Here is a 19,927-nt window from a genome sequence, read left to right as displayed (position 1 = left end):
TTCACCAGGAATGGCCTGTCCCTCTCCTGGCACGCAGCTTAAGGCCAGGGAGAACGTGACATCACCACATCAATCAGGCCGTCAATGTGGCTTTTGACATATACGTCTACAATTACTCTAGCTAGTCAATTTAAGATGGCAAGTTAAATGTAAGTTGCCAAATATAATGGGTACTTTCAGATTTCACCTGAACTGACTTCTCAACAGCATTTAATCTATTAAAAACTTCTTCCTTCAGGCCACTGTCTTCACCCTTGACTTGAAACCAACATCATCTAATTCTCCTTCTACCTCTATTGCTATTCTTTTTAAGCTTATTAATCCACCTGCCACTTAAATATTAGTATTCCTCAGGATTCATCCGTCCCTAAAATTTATAAAATTACTTTATATAATCCCTTTTGTGAAACAATAAAAGCTGTGAAACCACTGCCTAGAAAAAGTTAAGATAATGGACTGAACACAAATGTGTATCTCTTATGCCACAATAAAGGCAAGAAATTTTATGAATAAGTAAGAAGAATAAATCTATAATAGTACTGGCAAAAAAGAAATGATGCCTTCAGGAGCAATTCTGAGGTTAGAAATTAAAAGAATGGAAAAATGCATAAGCACAGAAACTACATCATAAAACAAAGTCAGGGGGTTCATGGCCACCAGCCTGTTATATACATATATACTTGGATTTGCCAAAAAGTACTTCTAACTCAACATGCTTAACTGGAACTTAAAATCTTCCCATAAAGATATTTCTTTAACTTCTGGTTCCCTTTCTTGGTTATGGTAGCAACATCCACCTAGTCACTCAAGCCAATTATCTGACACTCATCTTTGCTTTTACTCTTGTTTCACATACATGCATTCTTCTGTGTTCTACTGATGTCACCTTTTAAATTATTCCTTAAAAATACCTGCTCTTCTCTGGCCCTGTTATCATTACTTTAGCTCAAGGCAATATTTTCCATTGCCCAGAGTATGGCCATGTTCTCCAATTCAGTTTTCCTTACCTACCTTCAGGCTTGGCATTAACCCTTGCTAAATCCATCTTTCACAATGCAGCCAAAAAGGTTTTCCTAAATATCCATATGATCATTCTATTTGCCTGTTATGCTGGTTCCCATATCCTATATGTATCACAAGAATCACTTCTTATACTCATGGCAGATATGAATAATTGATCATGACTAGAATGACCAAATGCCCAATTTGCCTGGGACAGACACATTTTACACATGTTGTTCTCAAATAATTATCAGTGGAGCCCCTTTCACTCCCTAAAAGTGTCCTATTCAGGGATAATAAGTTACACAGCCACCTTAGTCACAATTTTCCACTGAGCCTGAATTTCATCTCAGAATCTTCAACACAATTTTCAGGAAGCCACTCATAATTGATCAGAGTAGACATGCAAGATTAAAAAAAAATCTTATTTGCCATCCTTAAAATATAATACAAATTCCTTTGCATAGCATACAGGATCCTCCATGAACTGGTCTGTCTCCTTCTGTGGCCCGGATTTCCTACCTCTTCCATCTCACAGGTTATGGGCTAGTCACAAGAACAGGCTTGTAGAGTTTAGAAATATACTAAGCTGCTTCACTCCTAAATGATCATGATATTCCTTCTAACCGGAAAACTGTTCCCCTTTATTTAAATTCCATTCCTCTTTGAGAGGTAATTAAGGCACTGCAGGCATTTCCTCCTCTGGGAAACCTGCCTTTACATCCCTCAGTTATCCTCCTCATCTCTGATCCCGAAGCCTAGTCCTATTAAGACTTTTACCTTGGTATATTAAAATGACTTTCTAAATTTGTCCCAACTTAGACCCCCTGGCACAAAGCAATTGTTCAATAAATGGTTCTTGATAATCACAAAGTGAATGAAGGAATAAATTAATAAATAATCGTTGCTCATGCCTTCAAGAGGTCATGAAAACTATGTAATTGTATGTACTGTTCTATATAGTAAAGCAATTTATTTTCATAATTTATAATCAAACTTGTCTGCATGCCTTCTCCCCTACACTTTGTTATTTTACAGCAAAATTACTGCTTCACACAGTAAGGGAAATTTTTTTTAGCTAAGTCTGCTTTACTAAATATTTCATCAAACTTAGAGGAACAAAGACCCCCACCATATAATTTTTGCTTTAAAACAATTAAGTAGAGAGTTAGGAGATAAAGAGAGAACACTACAAATACGAAGAATTTGTAATAGGTACTTGACAATTCACTAAAATGAACCATCCGGCATAATTTGCTGGTATTAATTTATCCACAAAAGTGCTACTGTACTAATAAAGTTAGTCCGAGAGTTCCTTAAGATCAGGAACTATGGCTCATTCATACTGTAGTTAATAACTGGCATAAGACAGGGCCCAGAAAATGTTTTCTGAATCTATTTGCAAAACTTCAAATAAAGTTTCAAACTTAAAATAGTCAATTAAGAGAAATCAGTTCCACATGTAACAGCTACAGTAATCACTTGTGTTAAAGTTCTAATAAAAGCAAATGTACCAATTTAATATTTTCTTTCCGAATTTGCAAAACAGGTAAATACTATAGTCTGATTCATAACCATGAATTGACACCAAATTAAGGCTTTTAGGATATTAATAAGAGTTAGGTAAGAAAGGAACCCCAGTTCAAAAGTTTGGAGAATTGTGAAATATAGATAAGTAGATTTCTTTATTGCAGTAGTATCTCAGGGTCATTAATCCAAAAGAGGGATATAATACAGTTTCCCAAGCAAATTTGGCTGTGGAATTTATGACTATCACATGAGACCAATGCATATAAACCTGGGAAAATATAGCTCTGGATAAATTATTATAAGGTTTTGCTAAACATCAAATAGTAAACATTGATCGTTTTAAAAAGGTCAGAAAATTATATACACCCTTTAGTTCAAAAAATTTACCAGGAACCCCTGGACACTGTTGGTGGGAATGTAAATTAGTACACCCATTATGGAAAACAATAGGGAAGTTCCTCAAAACATTAAAAATAGAACAAGCATATGATCTAGCAATCTCACTACTAGATATATAACCAAAGGAAATGAAATCAGTATGTTGAAGAGATACCTGTACTCTCATGTGCATTGCAGCAAAATTCACAATAGCCAATATATGGAATCTATCTAAGTGTTCACCAATGGATAAATGAATAAAGACACACACACACATGAATACCATTCAGCCTTAAAAAAGGAAATTTTGTCATTTGCAACAAAACAGATGGATAAACCTGGAGGACACTATGTTAAGTGAAATAAGCAGAAACAGAAAGACAAATATTGTATGATCTCACTTATATGTGGAATCTAAAAAAGACAAACTCATAGAAACCAAGTTAAATGGTGGCTAACAGGAGCTGGCAAGGACAGGGCAGGAAGGGGTATGGATTGGGATGTATTGGTCAAAGGGTACAAAATTTCAGTTAAACAGAGTAAGTTTAAAAGATTTATCGTACAATATAGTGACTATAATTATTAACAATGTATTATATTTCTGAAATTGCTGAGAGAGTAGATTTTAAGTGTTCTCACCACAAAAAATGACTAGTACATATGATAATGTTACTTAAGTTAGGGAGTATGAGTCTGATTTCTTAATCTCTATTTTTACGGATTTAGAAGAAATTAGCCCAGTCCAACAGGATCATTTATGAATCTACACCTAGTTTATAAAAATTATGTTTCTAAATATTTTAGACAATTTTCTTTATACACATATATTAATACACTTTTACATGTGTACCAGTGTATAACTGCTCTTAAATAACCCTATGTAAATCAGGGTGCATAATTATATAACACAATTGGAATTCTAGTAATTTATAAAATCAGAATGCCCACCTGATTATCTGAGAGCCACATAGCTGTCAATTGCTGTAGCTTTGTAAAGCTAAAGGGCAAATTCTTTAATCTGTAGGAAAAAAAAAAACAAAAAAAATTAAACTTTAAAAGGAGAATTAAATCTAATGGTCTTCTGAACAATGCTATATAATTGCATATGGAAATAGGATAAAAAGGAGAGAAAAGCCCAATATAGGTCTTTGTATAAAAACATAAGGCAAAATATTACCTAATTTTATAAGAATTAATTTTAAAAATATAATTCTTTGGCTGGATGCGGTGGCTGATGCCTGTAATCCTAGCACTCTGGGAGGCTGAGGCAGGAGGATCACTTGAGCTCAGGAGTTTGAGGTTGCAGTGAGCTATGATGCCACTGCACTCTAACTGGGGTGACAGAGCACAACTCTTGTCTCCACAAAAAAAAAAAAAAAAAAAAAAAAATTAATATATACATATAATTTTTGAATGGAATCAAGTTAGCTGGTAAAAAAAATGAATAATCTAATTAACTAAAAAAAATCTGTTAAAAAATAACAGTTAACTATCTCTGCCTTAGAGAAAAGACAAGGACACATTAAGCAATGTCTTATAAAGCTGTATTATTTTTTGGTGTTTTATTTGTATTTAGACTGAACAAACTATTATAAGAAGCACTCTTAGTGATAGTTTGTTATACTACTCTATAGTTGTGAGCCAGCATTTGCATAATCAAGAAGACTATTCTAATATGATATTGAGTAAAACCAAGTACAGCTGTCTCTCAGTATCTGTGGATACCAAAATCCACAGATGCTCAAGTCCCTGATATAAAATAGCACAGTATTTGCATATAACCTATGCATATCCTCCTGTATACTTTAAATCGTCTCTAGATTACTTATAATATCTATTAATAGTATAATTTACATAAGTGTTACGTAAATAGTTGTTATGCTGTATTGTTTAGGGAACAATGACAGGAAAAACATCTGCACATATTCAATACCGATGCAATTTTTTTCCAAATATTTTTAATCCACAGATGTGGAACTTATGGATATAGAGGGGTCAACTGTAATATAAATACTCATCAGAGTGCTAAATTAAAATAGTACCCTATTTAAAATAATATATACATCAGCCTTGATATCTGATGCCTAATTAGTTTTCTGTATCAATCTTTCAAGGCAATTTCTGACAACCTAGTGCTCTAGTTTGGGGGTAAGGAAGTATAGGCCAAAAGAGGGATTTAATAAGAAACCAGTGGTCCTTTTTAAGTAAAATGGAGGTTAGAATATCATAACTAGTAAAATAACTGAGTTTAAGTTAAAACTTTACAAGCTATATGAGTCACCCCAAATCTGAGTCTTAAATTTCTCCCACATAAAATGGGAATACCTATTGTACTATGTCATAGGGCCGTTTTGAAGACTTCATATGATATGAAAGCAAGATGTACAAATGCTGTTTTATCATCATTAATATCTTTAGCTCTGGGAAAAGTATGGACATTGTGTTTTTAACTAAAACATCATTTCAACTTAGCAACCCTAGTGATCAATTTGCTTTGAACCTTGGTTTTGTTGCCCAAGGTATGTGAGTGAGCACATAACCATACCTCTGCCCAAGAAAATATAAGGAAAAGATTAGATTCAAAAGTTGCTTTAACAGCAGTATTCAAGAAAATCTGACTTTAGGAATAAGAAATGGGATGGAACTGGAAACCATTCTCCTAAGTAAAGTATCGCAAGAATGGAAAAACAAACGCCACATGTACTCACTATTAAATTGGAATTAACCGATCAGCACTCATGAGCACATACAGAAGTAAAACTCAATGGCAATCAGGCAGGTGGGACAGAGGAGGGCATGGGAGAAATCACACCTAACAGGTACAATGTACACTATCTGGGTGATATAGGCACACTTATAGTTTTGACTCAAGTTGTACAAAAGCAATCCATGTAACCAAAACATTTGTACCCCTGTAATATTCTGAAATAAAAAAACAAATGCTACCAGAAGGAGAAAATAAAGGTTGTATAGACAAGTCAATCCAAAATGAATAGTAACAACCACTGTATGATAAATTAACATCAGATAAAATTAGATCACCCTATTTAAAAAAAAAATATACACAGTCAGTCCTCACTTAACATTGTCAATAGGTTCTTGAAAACTGTCATTTTCTGTGAAACAATGTATAATGAAACTAATTGTTTTTCTCATCAATGTAATAAGGAAACAACATTAATCAAGAATCTGTGGCCCAGCGCAGTGAGTCATGTCTGTAATCCTAGCACTCTGGGAGGCTGAGGCGGGCAGACTGTTTGAGCTCAGGAGTTCGAGACCAGCCTGAGCAAGAGGGAGACGCCATCTCTACTAAAATAGAAAGAAATTATATGGACAGCTAAAAATATATGTACAAAAATTAGCCAGGCATGGTGGCGCATGCCTGTAGTCCCAGCTACTCCGAAGGCTGAGGCAGGAGGATTGCTTGAGCCCAGGGGTTTGAGGTTGCTGTGAGCTAGGTGATGCCACGGCACTCTAGCCCGGGCAACAGAGTGAGAGTGTCTCAAAAAAAAAAAAAAAAAAAAAAAAAAAGAATCTACCATATGAAGGTTTGCTTAAAGTCAGTTTCCAGGAACCTATTGATGATATTCTGTAAGGACTTACAGTATACATGAAAAGAGAAATAAGCATTAGCTATTTTATCACATATCAAATGAAACTTTATTTAACCAAACCAATTGATGAATATAGTATTACAAACCTATTGTCACTTAAATTAATGACTTTTAATTTTTGCATATCACCCATTTCCTCTGGAAGTGTCTCAAGTTTATTAGAATGGAGAAACAGCACAGTTATATTTTTCCAGCTTCCAATCTGAAAGAGAAGTATAAACTGGGGATAAAAAATTTGGCCTATGGGTTGATCAACATATGAATATCATTTTTAAAAGTTATAAAAAATGTTCTTCATATTTATAAAAGAAATAATGCTTAGACTTTCTACTTTTATTTATTAATTTTCATGTACAAAGGAAAGTACTTAGGAAGCTCTTTTTTATTTTTTAGGGAACCCTGACTTTCCTCAAAGGAACCGCTTCTAAATTAACAGAGCTAGTTACTATTCAAAAAATAAATAACTTAATAAATTATTTTAGAAAGAAAATAAGTGAAGCCAGAAGGGATGGCTATCATAATGAAAATTAGAAAAAGACGAAGACAAAAATCCAAAACAAATTTAAAATACAGTACCTCTGGGGGTAACTGTTGTAAGTAATTATGATCTGCAGCAAAGGTTCTAATGTTAGTAAGCTGCCCAATAGATGAAGGCAAAGCTTCAACTTCATTGAAACTACAATCCAGCTCTTCTATTGATATTAACCTTGAATAAAAAAAGAAAATAAACATTAAAAGTAAGTTTTCCTATATATAATCCAAAATTTAAGAACATATGAACATTTGAATTTGACTTTTGACAAACGTAGTGAAACTATTTCACAAAGCTAAACCACCAATAATAAATAGGTCTTACTATTATAAATACACCCAACCTGTATACTAATTATTTATTTAAATGTTTATGGAATCTCCTTTAGATGTCATTTATGCTAACACCTGAAAATATTTAAGGAATGCTGAACTAAAAGTAAAATCTTCAAAGGTCTAAACATTCATAGAAAACTTACCCTCCTATAGAGTCTGGTAGATACATTAATTGGTTTTCATCTATTTTAAGAGTTGTTACATTCTTCAATGAACCTGTTGAGAGAAGAAATAATATATAATTTTCAGCTTAAACTAGAAGTCCACCAACATTCAATGTGAGACATACTACATTTGACAAGAATTAGAAAGAACTTTCCTAACCCACTTTGTCTAAAAGACACACCACCACCACCCTCAACCCCAACCCCAACACTCTATTTGCTTACCCTATATTTTCAATTTTCACCCATACCATCACTTAAAATAGTGTATATTTATTAGAATGTAATCTACATGAGCAGGAACTCCCCCCAGCCCACTGGCAAGCATGTAGAACAAGAGAGTGGGAACTTTTTGTCTGCATTATTCACTACTGCAGTCCTGCTCCTAAAACCAAAGTCAGGACACAGAGAAGACAGACAATACATAATCACTGAATTAATGGATTAAAGAAATGTTAGTGTGAAGGCAGTTTATAATAGGTATATAACAAAATGTTCTATATATATTAAACACTAAAACAAAAAAAATCTTTTACTGTTAAAGTTAAAAGTATTGATTAGAGTAGAATCATAATGAATTTATAAAAATGTAACCTTAGCTAAAACAACTACCTAATTCAATTGAGAAATATGTAAAAATGTTTTTAGTTTTTATACTAAAACATCATGAAGATGCCAAGATTGAAGTTTTTGGTACTTTCATCAAAATAATTCAATTACCTTGATATATCATCAAACGACTACACACACATAGACTCAGTAATAACAATTATAGATCTCTCAGGATTTGCTCAACTGGTCTGTTTTCTTGTCTGAATGTCTACAGTGAAGTAGGACTGAAAAAACTTACCAAATAAGGGCTATAATCCAGAGTTAAATCAAAGGTGGACAAATTAACTTTTTTTTTTTTTTAAAGGGGAGAGGAGTGAGGTTCAATTTCCTTTTTTATTTTTTTTGAGAGAGACTTTCACTCTGTGGTCCTGGGTAGAGTGCAGTAGTGTCATCGTAGCTCACTGCAACCTCAAACTCCTGGGCTCAAGGGATCCTACTGCCTCACCCTCCCAAGTAGCTGAGACTACAGGCACGCCACTGACGCCCAGCTAACTGTTCTATTTTTAGCAGAGACAGGGTCTTACTCTTCATCAGGCTGGTCTTAACCTCAAATTCCTGAGCTCAAGCAATCCTCCCACCTTGGCCTCCCAGAGTGCTACGATTACACTGAACTTGCCTAACTTCTTTTTAAAGAATTTAAATTTATTAGTTATAAAAATGAGATTTCCTAGACTAAATAAAAACATAGTAACCTTAACAAGGGAGTAAACTGTACAACTCATCACATCAGGAAAAATTTAACTAAGATCTGTCACCGTGGCAGTGCAATAAAATTACCTCATAACAAATAAAATCTGAGATTATATGGAAGCCTTGAATTTACTTTAAAAGTTAATTACATGAGTTTGAAAGCAATACAAACCAATAGTCTCAGGCAGTTGCTGAAGTGAATTGCTTGATAACAGAAGGTCTTGAAGGTTTTCACATGCTGAAATTCCTTCTTCAACCATTTCAATATTATTTTTAGAAACATCCAAATATGTGAGCTGTTTCAAACTACCAATAAACTATAAGTAAAAAAAGAAAATCTAATGACTCTGTCAATATTAAGTAATTTATAAAAAGTAATAAACCTGATACCAAGTTTCAATTCAAAATTAAACATTAATACAAGAAAGAAGACTCCCAAATTGTTTCATTTTTTTTTCAGTGTTTCGCTCTGTCACCCAGGCTGGATCAAAGTTCACTGTAACCTCAAACTCCCAGGCTCAAGGCATCATCCTGTCTCAGTCTCCTGTGTAGCTACAAAGCATGAATCACCACATCCAGCTAATTTTTTTTTTTTACTTTTATACAGACACAGTCTCACTGCGTTGTCCAGGCTGGTCTCAAACTCTGGGCCTTAAGCGATCCTCCTACCTTCCTCAGCCTCCCAAAGTGCCGGGATTACAGGTGTGAGCCATCACGCCCAGCTCAAATTGTTTTTAAAATGCCAGTAGAAATATATTCAGCAATAAAGCTAATAACTTCTACTAATTTTAGCCTAGCAGAGTGACAAAGGACATATACTTTTCTTTGAGAACTAGGCTGCCCATCATCCTCTGGTGATACAGCATACATGGAGATTCTTATGACTTCTTTAGAAATGGAAGTAAACAATTTGTCAGTCTTTAAAACAGAAAGTTGATGGAAAATATCATAGTTTATCCTTGACAAACTGAATTAGGATACATGAGGTCATTAAATATGAAATGTCTGATTTCGAATCCAAAGTGTAATTTATTATATCTCAAACAAGAAGCAGTACAATTAATCAAAGTATGTACCTAAACTATTGACACAGTTTTGCCATCTCAATGGTAGCTTGTTTATACCAACAGAGAAGATGCCTGGAAAGCGTGAGTGGCGATGGAATCATGAAAGACATTTCCCAGAGCTTGTTGAGAACTGAATATTTTTTCTTGCAAGAAGTGGTCCAAAGCCTAGAAGAAGTGGTAGTCAGTTGGTGCAAGGTCTGGTGAATACGGTGGAGGACAGAGAGTTTTCAAGTCCAGTCTCTGTAGTTTGAGCAGCAGTGTTTGTGTGACATGTGGTCAAGCGTTGTCTTGCAAGAGGATTGGCCTGTCTCTAGTGACCAGTCTCGGCTGCTTAATTGTAAGCATCCTCATCATTTCATTCAATTGGCTTCAACAGACATCCGCTGTAATCAATTGACCAGGTTTCATGAAGTTATAATGGATAATACCAACAACGCTGGATCACCAGACACTATTAGCTTTTATTTTATTTTATTTTTTTTTTGAGACAGAGTCTTGCTCTGTTGCCCGGGCTACAGAGCCATGGAGTCAGCCTAGCTCACAGCAACCTCAAACTCCCAGGCTCAAGCAATCCTTCTGCCTCAGCCTCCTGAGTAGCTGGGACTACAGGCATGTGCCACCATGTCTGGCTAATTTTTTCTATACATATTTTTAGTTGTCCAGATAATTTCTTTGTATTTTTAGTAGAGACGGGGTCTCACTCTTGCTCAGGCTGGTCTTGAACTCCTGACCTTGAGCAATCCGTCCGCCTCGGCCTCCCAGAGTGCTAGGATTACAGGCGTGAGCCACCTTGCCCGGCCTATTAGCTTTTTTTGATGAATATTCGGCACTATGTTTTGGCACTTCATCTTTATCCAACCACTGTGCTGCTGAATGCTTGAGACTGTCAAAAAGAATCCATTTTCAATTAGATGTACCAATATGGTGTAGAAATGGTTTGCCTTTATGTCGTGACAGCAAAGAAAGGCAAGCTTTGAGATGATTTCTCTTCTGACACTTGTTTAATTCACGTGGAACCCATCTATCCAGATTTTTTACCTTGCCAATTTGTTTCAAATGGTCCAATATTGTTGGAATAGTAACGTCAAAGCTTCCAGCTAATTCATGCAAGATTGAGATCGATTCACTTCCACTACAGCTTTCAGAACATTGTTATCTACCTTGATCTCAGGTCACCTACATGGCTCATTTTCCAGATCAAAATCACCAGAACGGAACTTCTCAAACTATTAATTACTGTGAGTTATTAGTCACATCCTTCCCAAACACTCTGTTGATATTTTGAATTGTCTGCACTGCATTGGTTCTACAACAGGACTCATGTTAAAAAATAACACAAATTTTTGACTTATCCATGGTTTCACAAAAGTTGCTCTAAAAAAAATTTCTAAGATAACTGCAAGCCAAACCAGGCATTTGAAAGACTGAGGATGTACCTTCACAATAAAAGTAAAACAAGTGTCAAAGTGAAATGTCAGAGATATCAACTATCAAACTTAGTACTTAAGGAAATCGGACATTTCATACTTAGTAACCCAAATAGATTCAGTTGGTACTGGAAAGGACACATTCTACAGTATTAAAAAGAGACTATTTTGCAAAAGTTATTATGAGGATTTTCAGAATTTAATCAAGAATGTGTTCATAGTAAAAAAAAATGTAATTTGCTTCTGTTTAATAAAGAATTAAATAACAATCCTTTTTGGTTTTTACTAATTAAAAGTAATTTCAAAATGCACAATTCACAAAACTGCAAAGGAGAGACAGCAATAAGTGAAACCACTAAAAATTTCATATACATACCCCTGGAATAAAAGTCAGTCTATTACCATCCATCCAAAATTCTTTCAGTCCACTTAATTGTTCAAGTACTTCAGGCTATTTGGATAGAAGGCAGGGGGAGAGATATCCAATTAAGTTATGTGAATGTCTTTATCTGACAAAAGCAGCCCTGGGAATTTCTAATGGTAACTTTTAGTTTCAAAACATTAAATAAAGGTGAAAAAATAGGAAAAATAAAAAAGCAGAGCCAGATGTGAGCCTTTGCACTACATTACAGTTACTACAATAACATTATTAAGAGAGAAATCAAAGAGACAACATTCCATAAGCATAGATCACATAAAACTCATTTACACTTTGGATTACACAATAGGGTCAAGTATTTCCAAAATTTTTGAAGAAATAAAAATAGCACCTACTACTTGGATGTGTACAATAAAAGCATACTCTCATTCATAATCAATAAAAAGATATCACCTGTTAGAAAATTTCAGGAAAATCACAAAGATGTTCCCTGGTAACAATTAAAAGGGATAAAAAAGGCAACATATATCCTAAATGTCCAATAATAAAAAAAAAAGGTAAATAAAGACATTACCACATGATAAGAACGTTCTGTTATTTAAACTCCTAGAAAATATTTCTAATTTCATGGTGGAAAATTGTTTATAATATAGTATTGAGGACCTAAAAATTAATCCAAATGTTGTGGTGGATCTTGATATCCAGGCAAAAATTTGCTCTTAGGCATTGGCCCTTTGAGGCTGAAGGCTGAAATGCCCTCTTCAAGGTTATTTCTGTCACCTCACAAAGCTATGTCCAATCAATGATCATGTAATGGTAGAGTACCATCATATCTCATCACAGTAATAACATGAGTCATACACAAAAGGCATGTCATTCAGATTTATCATTAACATATAAATATAGTTAAGAATTCTAGATGTAACTTGGATTGAAAGAAATTTCCTTTTGTACTATATTATAATTCTATCAGTAAGTTTTTTTAAAAATGCATAATATCAGATGACCAAATTGGTACAAAACTGGATTTTGAGAGCTTACTAGATTTTGAATATTAATAATTACTGAGAATTCTAAAATAGTTAATATGGAAATAAATTAATATACATAACACAAACATCAAGAAAGGGCATAATAGATAGATAATTTAGGAAATACAGCATGTATTAGAGAGAAATTTTAGAGTATTTTAGAGAAAATATGAGGTACTCCAAACCACCATGGTACAATACTCAGAAAGAAATACTACAGAAAACAGTTCTGAGAAATCCTTGTTCTTAAGACTATCATTCGAAAGCTACACAATTTTAAACAACAAATTTGTAAACTAATTTAAAAAATTTTAATGATAATGATATTCAGCCTGATTACTTCCTCTTCAAAAAAAAAAAAACCTAGTTTATTTTCTGAGTTCTCTTGGAAAACTCACTAAAGACAAAAACTGCTTACATATTGCTTTCCTTTTAGTTTCAGCCTTATAGTGCACTTAGCATATAAAGCACGAACAACGAAGAGGTCTTATTACCACCTCTAAAATAACAGTTGTTTCACTCAATGATTTTCCCCTTAGCTATTAAGTAAAATTATAGAGAAGTATTCTATCACTGAATAAATTCATAAGCAACACCCGAGGGAGTTAACTTTTAGATATCTCTTCCATGAACTGCTCATCAATTTTATATTTTATCCTCATTTAGGTGAGGTTTTTAAATGTCTGAATATGTTTCTGTCTGAAAAGTTCTGGTTAAGAATTCATACTTCATACCTCAAAAAATATATATCTTTATGAAATTTTTAGGAGAAATCTTTAATTTTCACATTTCTTGATCAAATATAACAATTACAGATAGTGAGACTGATAAGAACTTACCACTTCCGTGAATTCATTACTTCCCAAATCCAGTCTTTCTAGCTGGGTCAGTCTATTCATGGTTCTATTCATAATGGAATAATAAAGAATTAACTATACAAAAATCTCAATTACATGGAAGTTTTCAGATTTCATGGTTACTGCGGTCCCCAACCCCCAGCCTGCGACCCAGGACTGGTCCATGGCCTGTTAGAAACTTGGACCAGGCATCGCAGCCTGAGCTCTTCCCCTCCCAAGCTCCGAAAAATTGTTGGACCACATACTGCCAAAGCTTCATCTATATTTACAGCTGCCTCCACTCCCTGGGCGGTCCATGGAAAAACTGTCTTCCATGAAACCGGTCCCTGGTGCCAAAAAGGTTGGGGACCACTAGTTTAAAACATTCTTATGTAACGTGTAATGAAATACGGGTTTTCAAATGTTGACAAAACAAAAATGTTAATTTTCTATGAAAAATAAGTCACATTTAATTTCTATATAAATTATCAATTATTCTCTAATTTTGGCTTCTCACCAGTCTTTTCATTTATATTCTCAAGACGCAACTGCAACAAATTTAAACCTATAGGCTGTAAAATGAATAATGAGTTTCCAGCTTTTCATAGAATAAGTTTTCATATAGTAAAAATCAGCTAATAAATTAGACTGTTTGGCAGATACATAAATAATTACTATCATAATTGCAAAAAGGCTTTTTCAACACTGCTCATATATTTGTAAAACTTCCAGATAACTGTAACTCCAAAAATTTATTTTCAAAATGCTAAGAGGAATAGTAAACATTACATTGCTCCCCACATTTCAAATTAAATCCAATACAATTCAAAGTAACATTTTATAAGACTCAAAGATATAATTAGTAGACATTTATTTTAAAAGCAACAATATATCATTCTTAATTTCCAAATAAACATCAACACTTCTTTGCAACTATAAGAACTTGAAAAATGTACAAACTGTTTTGTTTTTTTTTCTGAGATAGAGTCTTGCTCTGTTGCCCGGGCTAGAGAGCCATGGCGTCAGCCTAGCTCACAGCAACCTCAAACTCCCAAGCTCAAGCAATCCTTCTGCCTCAGCCTCCTGAGTAGCTGGGACTGCAGGCATGCGCCACCAAGCCCGGCTAATTTTTTCTATGTATTTTTAGTTGTCTGGCTAATTTCTTTCTATTTTTAGTAGAGATGGGGTCTCACTCTTGCTCAGGCTGGTCTTGAACTCCTAAGCTCAAATGATCCACCCGCCTCGGCCGCCCATAGTGCTAGGATTACAGGCGTGAGCCACCGCACCCGGCCACAAACTGGTTTTGTAATGAAAAAAATTATATTGTATTCTTATCTCTCCTTTCACAAAGGTACCTTTTGAAACTAATTGCTAAGTAATTCACATATTTATGCTCTTAGGTGCTATTTTTAGAAAAACCTATTATTTAATACATTGAGATGTTACCAATTATCCAGATAAGAAACTCCACATTAACAATTTTGGAGGATATGACAAAATGATAGCAAAATATTGTTATTACCATATCATCAGTATACTACATTACTATGTTAATACTTTGGAAATGGACATCATTTAAAATCCACCAGCACCTTAAATTATGGCACAAAAACACAAACTATTTCTAGCTTCTTTGGAATTTTAACAAATAAAAATAAGTAAAGTAAAACTCAGTTAAAACATTTCTCCAGCTTTTTAGTGAAGCAATATAAGAGGAAACACCACAGTTATGACATTATTACTGACCTAAATTAGAAGAAGCTAATCTTCCCCAACCTTTACATTTTACATATGTCATTCTCTCACCAACCCTTTAATTTAATTCATCTCACACTGTCAATTTTTTTACAAAGCTACTTTAAGTCAGATGTATTCAGTGCCTATTCTCAAGTACTGTAATTCTATTTCCCTTACTCATATCTGCCTTTGTCCAGAAAACCTGTAAGTTCTAGTTTCCTTCATAACAAAGCAAAAGGTATTTCTAGGCTCTTTCTTCAGATGTATAAAATCACATGCTGTAATAGTAAGCTCATATGTTCAAATAACTATACCAGGTGGAGATCTGAAGAATGTAAAGAGGGCTGTGAGGAGGTGGGAAGATTGAAAGAACAAAACATAATCTCTTACATTTCTTGCTTCAATACTGTTACAATGACAAGATAGAAAATTCACAGGCAACTGAGCACATGGGGGTAATTTGTAAAAATAAAGCATAACAGTTTTAGAAAAGGGCACAAGAATAAAAGTCAGTGCATTGGAAAAATCCAATTACAAATGACATCCTAGAAAAATTAACTTTTAAAATAATTTTAGGAAAATGTGAATGATGCATATACAATAAAAAAGTGGAAATATAAAGTCAAAAATATGTATCCACCTCAAGTTTCTATAGCTAACACCAACAACTTTGGTGCTACTCATACTGTTTAGAAATCTCAAAAACAAAATTGCATCTTAGAGATGTAGCTTCCTACTTCAAGGTCCAGCTTCCTACTTCAGCTTCCTACTTCAAAGAGAAAATAGAAATAACTCCCAAATTTCCTCCATTCTACCTCTAAAATTCATTTGTATTTAACTCATTTTATCTTCTCCTCCCCCCACAGGAAGAGTAAATCATACTTTATGTCTTTGGTACTGTGCCCTCCAATATCTAGGTGGTACTAAATTTCACGTAACTATGGATCTAAAACAACAGTTCCTTCCATTGCATTAATCTTTGATCATTAAAAAAAGTCATTACAGGGCCGGGCGCGGTGGCTCACGCCTGTAATCCTAGCCCTCTGGGAGGCCGAGGCAGGTGGATCGTTTCAGGTCAGGAGTTCGAGACCAGCCTGAGCGAGACCCCGTCTCTACTAAAAATAGAAAGAAATTATATGGACAACTAAAAATATATATAGAAAAAATTAGCCGGGCATGATGGCGCATGCCTGTAGTCCCAGCTCCTTGGGAGGCTGAGGCAGGAGGATCGCTTAAGCCCAGGAGTCTGAGGTTGCTGTGAGCTAGGCTGATGCCACAACACTCACTCTAGCCCAGGCAACAAAGTGAGACTCTGTCTCAAAAAAAAAAAGAAAGGAGGAAAGAATTATATTAGCAAATTCATTGACAGGGCCTAATCTGAATCTCTAAAAGGAGTTAAAATGGTTGAATTGCCTATGATATCAGAGGGACCATATTAATTGTAGACTTAGCTATTACAATAAACAATTTGCATCTTGGTTATTCTAACCTCTTAGAAACCAGTCAAGTTTCAAGGTAAGGAGTTATCACTGTGAGTACCAGATCTGTAAAATATATAGACCTTTTTGAATTTTAATATCGATCATAATTTCTACTTTAATTTATACTCACAACCACTGTAAGCTTCATTCATTCATGCACTGAACAATTACTCAGCTAAAACATACTAACGTTTGGGAATAAAAACTAGACATGGTCTCAAAGACTTAAAATCATGGGGGGAAAGGTGGGAGACCCATACGCATGTGCATCAATGTGCATATGTTGGTCAGGGAGGAAGAAAGTGACATATGTATAAACATACTTTAAAATTATGTGGCAAATACCATAACACATCTAAATTACGATATCATAGAAGCTGAGTACTCAAAACAACTATCTCCTGACTAACTGGAGATGTTTTTCTCCTCAAGTGCTGCCAAGTCTTGATGATATACTTTCAACAAGAGTTGGCAAATTTTTTCTGTAAAGGGCCAAACAGTAAATATTTTTGGCCCTGTGGACCATACAATCTCTGTGACAACTACTCAACTCTATCACCCTTAGGCAAAAGCAACCAGACAGTATGTAAATGAACGAATGTGACCATTTTCCAACGAAACTTTGTTTACAAAAAAATCTGGTGGTCCAGATTTAATTAGACTATAGTTTGCCAACCCCTAAACTGTAACACCACAGCAAGGCATTCAAGGTGTTTTAAGACATCTGTTCAATAAACGCCCACAGACTACACAGTGCATTTAGTTTGTAGACCTGTTTCTTTTATAATTAAATCTCATTATTTGCTTTTGGATTGCAATCTCTTCTTGATATTAGCTTACCATTACGGGACCAATCATCCATTTCTAATTTACAATAGACTAAAAAGCCAGATGACCAAGTTCTATAGTTATCAGGCTTCACATAAAGATCTCATGGATTACTCTAATGAATAATATGCATGAGCTCTTGTATGTGAACTGGGGATCTCTATTTGAGACACAGGTGGACTTTATATACTTATTTTGACTTTAATGTCATACAAAAGACTGCATTTCAGAGAGCTATGAAATCATTATCAACACAGCAGTGCCAAGTTAAACATCAACAACAGATGAATACAGTTTTATATTTAATATCACTAATTCAAATATGATGATCACAAATGTTGGGTTTTAAAAATAACTTGCATCACATTATAATAATAAAAAATTAACATTTTTTAAGGACTTGATTAAAAATTCTAAATTGAATTCTTAAAATGATAGCATCTTTACTTACTTAGGCAACATTTTCAACTGGTTTTCTCTAAGTTCTAATATCTGGAGTTTAGTTAATCTGCAAAACAAATAACAAATCAAATATCTATAACAAAGAAAAGGAATTCAACAAATTAATTTCATATTCTAAAATTTTAAAGCAACCAACATAACTGTGTAATTACTATGTGTGCAGAGCAGTATATTAAAAATTACAAAGGAGTACAAAATAAAACAAAAAGGAAGACAAGACTCTGGCACTTCACTGATGTACATTCCACTAAAATGAGAGGTAAAATGAGCAGATTAAGAGATTAAGTGATGCAAATGGCAGACAGAGAAGAATAATGTGACAAGTGCACTAATTATTTTTTGACAAAAATGATGACAAAATTAACTTTTAGTTGGCTAAAACTTTCTCAAGTAATTTCAACTAAATAATAACTTCATATCTATTATTGATTCACCTGTTTAAAAATTACTAAGGGACTTGAAGGATATGGGGAGATAATGAGGTAGATCCCCAAAACAGATTCCCTTTTCTCAATAATTTTGATTCCAAGGGCTGAGGGCAGTGGCTCGTGGCCATAATCCCAGCACTTTGGGAAGCTAAGGATGAAGGAACACTTGAGGACAGGAGTTTAAGACCAGCCTGCACAACATAATGATACCCCATTTCTACAAAAAATAAGAAAAATTAGCGAGGCATGGTGGCAAACACCATCAGAAGAAGGGAGGAGGATTGCTCGAGCCCAGGAGTTCAAGGCTGTAGTCAGCTATGACTGTACCATTGTACTCCAACCAGGGCAACAGAGTGAGACTTTGTCTCTAAAAAACAAAAAAGAATTTTGATTCCAGTAAGGAAGATAGATTAACCAAGTATTAGCTCATTAAGTATGGAATGTCCGATTTTCTTAGGTACTAAGTCTGACAGTTGATATCTCTGACATTTCACTTTGATATTTCTTTTGTTATTTTTATTTTTTTGTGAAGGTACATCCTCATTCTTTTAAACACATGGTTTGGCTTATGATTATCTTTATTTTTTTTTAGAGAAATTTTTGTGAAACCATGGATAAGTAAAAAATTTGTGTTATTTTTTAATGAGTTCCATCGCAGAACCAATGCAGTGCAGACAATTCAAAATATCATGAAGTGTTTGGGAAGGATGTGGCTAATGAATACACAGATGTCAATGGTTAGAGAAGTTCCATTCTGGTGATTTTGATCTTGAAAATGAGCCACGTGGGTGACCTGAGACCAAGGTGGATAATGATGAGCTGAAAGCTGCAGTGGAAGCGAATCCATCTCAACCTATGCATGAATTAGCAGCAAGGTTTGACGTTACTACTCCAACGATATTGGACCATTTGAAACAAATCAGCAAGGTAAAGAAGCTGGACAGATGGTTCCACATGAATTAAACGAGCATCAGAAGAGAAATCATCTCAAAGCTTGCCTTTCTTTGCTGTCATGACATAAAGACTAACCATTTCTTTTCTTTTTTTTTTTTGAGACAGAGTCTCACTCTGTTGCCTGGGCTAGAGTGCCATGGCGTCAGCCTAGCTCACAGCAACCTCAGACTCCTGGGTTCAAGTGATCCTTCTGTCTCAGCCTCCCAAGTAGCTGGGACTACAGACATGAGCCACCATGCCTGGCTAATTTTTTCTATATATATTTTTAGTTGTCCATATAATTTCTTTCTATTTTTAGTAGAGATGGGGTCTCGCTCTTGCTCCGGCTGGTCTCGAACTCTTGAGCTCAAACAATCCGCCCACAATGGCCACACACAGTGCTAAGATTACAGGTGTTAGCCACCGCGCCCGGGCAAAGACTAACCATTTCTACACTGTAT

General features: G+C 34.6%; 1 protein-coding gene across 8 annotated transcripts in view; it reads right to left on the bottom strand.

The window, feature by feature from the left end:
• Nucleotides 1–19,927, bottom strand: part of ERBIN (erbb2 interacting protein) — a 116,478-nt gene that overhangs the window by 42,596 nt on the left and 53,955 nt on the right. For all 8 annotated transcript variants that reach the window (XM_045566351.1, XM_045566349.1, XM_045566353.1 and 5 more), the window contains exons 6-13: nt 18,095–18,151; nt 13,601–13,664; nt 11,728–11,802; nt 9,030–9,174; nt 7,535–7,607; nt 7,101–7,230; nt 6,611–6,726; nt 3,859–3,928 (exon numbers count right to left, since the gene is read on the bottom strand). In XM_045566351.1, the coding sequence (XP_045422307.1) occupies nt 3,859–3,928; nt 6,611–6,726; nt 7,101–7,230; nt 7,535–7,607; nt 9,030–9,174; nt 11,728–11,802; nt 13,601–13,664; nt 18,095–18,151 (730 nt within the window). The remainder of the gene's footprint in view (nt 1–3,858; nt 3,929–6,610; nt 6,727–7,100; nt 7,231–7,534; nt 7,608–9,029; nt 9,175–11,727; nt 11,803–13,600; nt 13,665–18,094; nt 18,152–19,927) is intronic.

This window comes from Lemur catta, chromosome 12 (assembly GCF_020740605.2).
Source record: "Lemur catta isolate mLemCat1 chromosome 12, mLemCat1.pri, whole genome shotgun sequence".
In the NCBI taxonomy this organism is placed as follows: Eukaryota; Metazoa; Chordata; class Mammalia; order Primates; family Lemuridae; genus Lemur; species Lemur catta.
The sequence above is the reverse complement of the archived record's forward strand: the minus strand, read 5'-3'. Positions and strand labels throughout refer to the sequence as shown.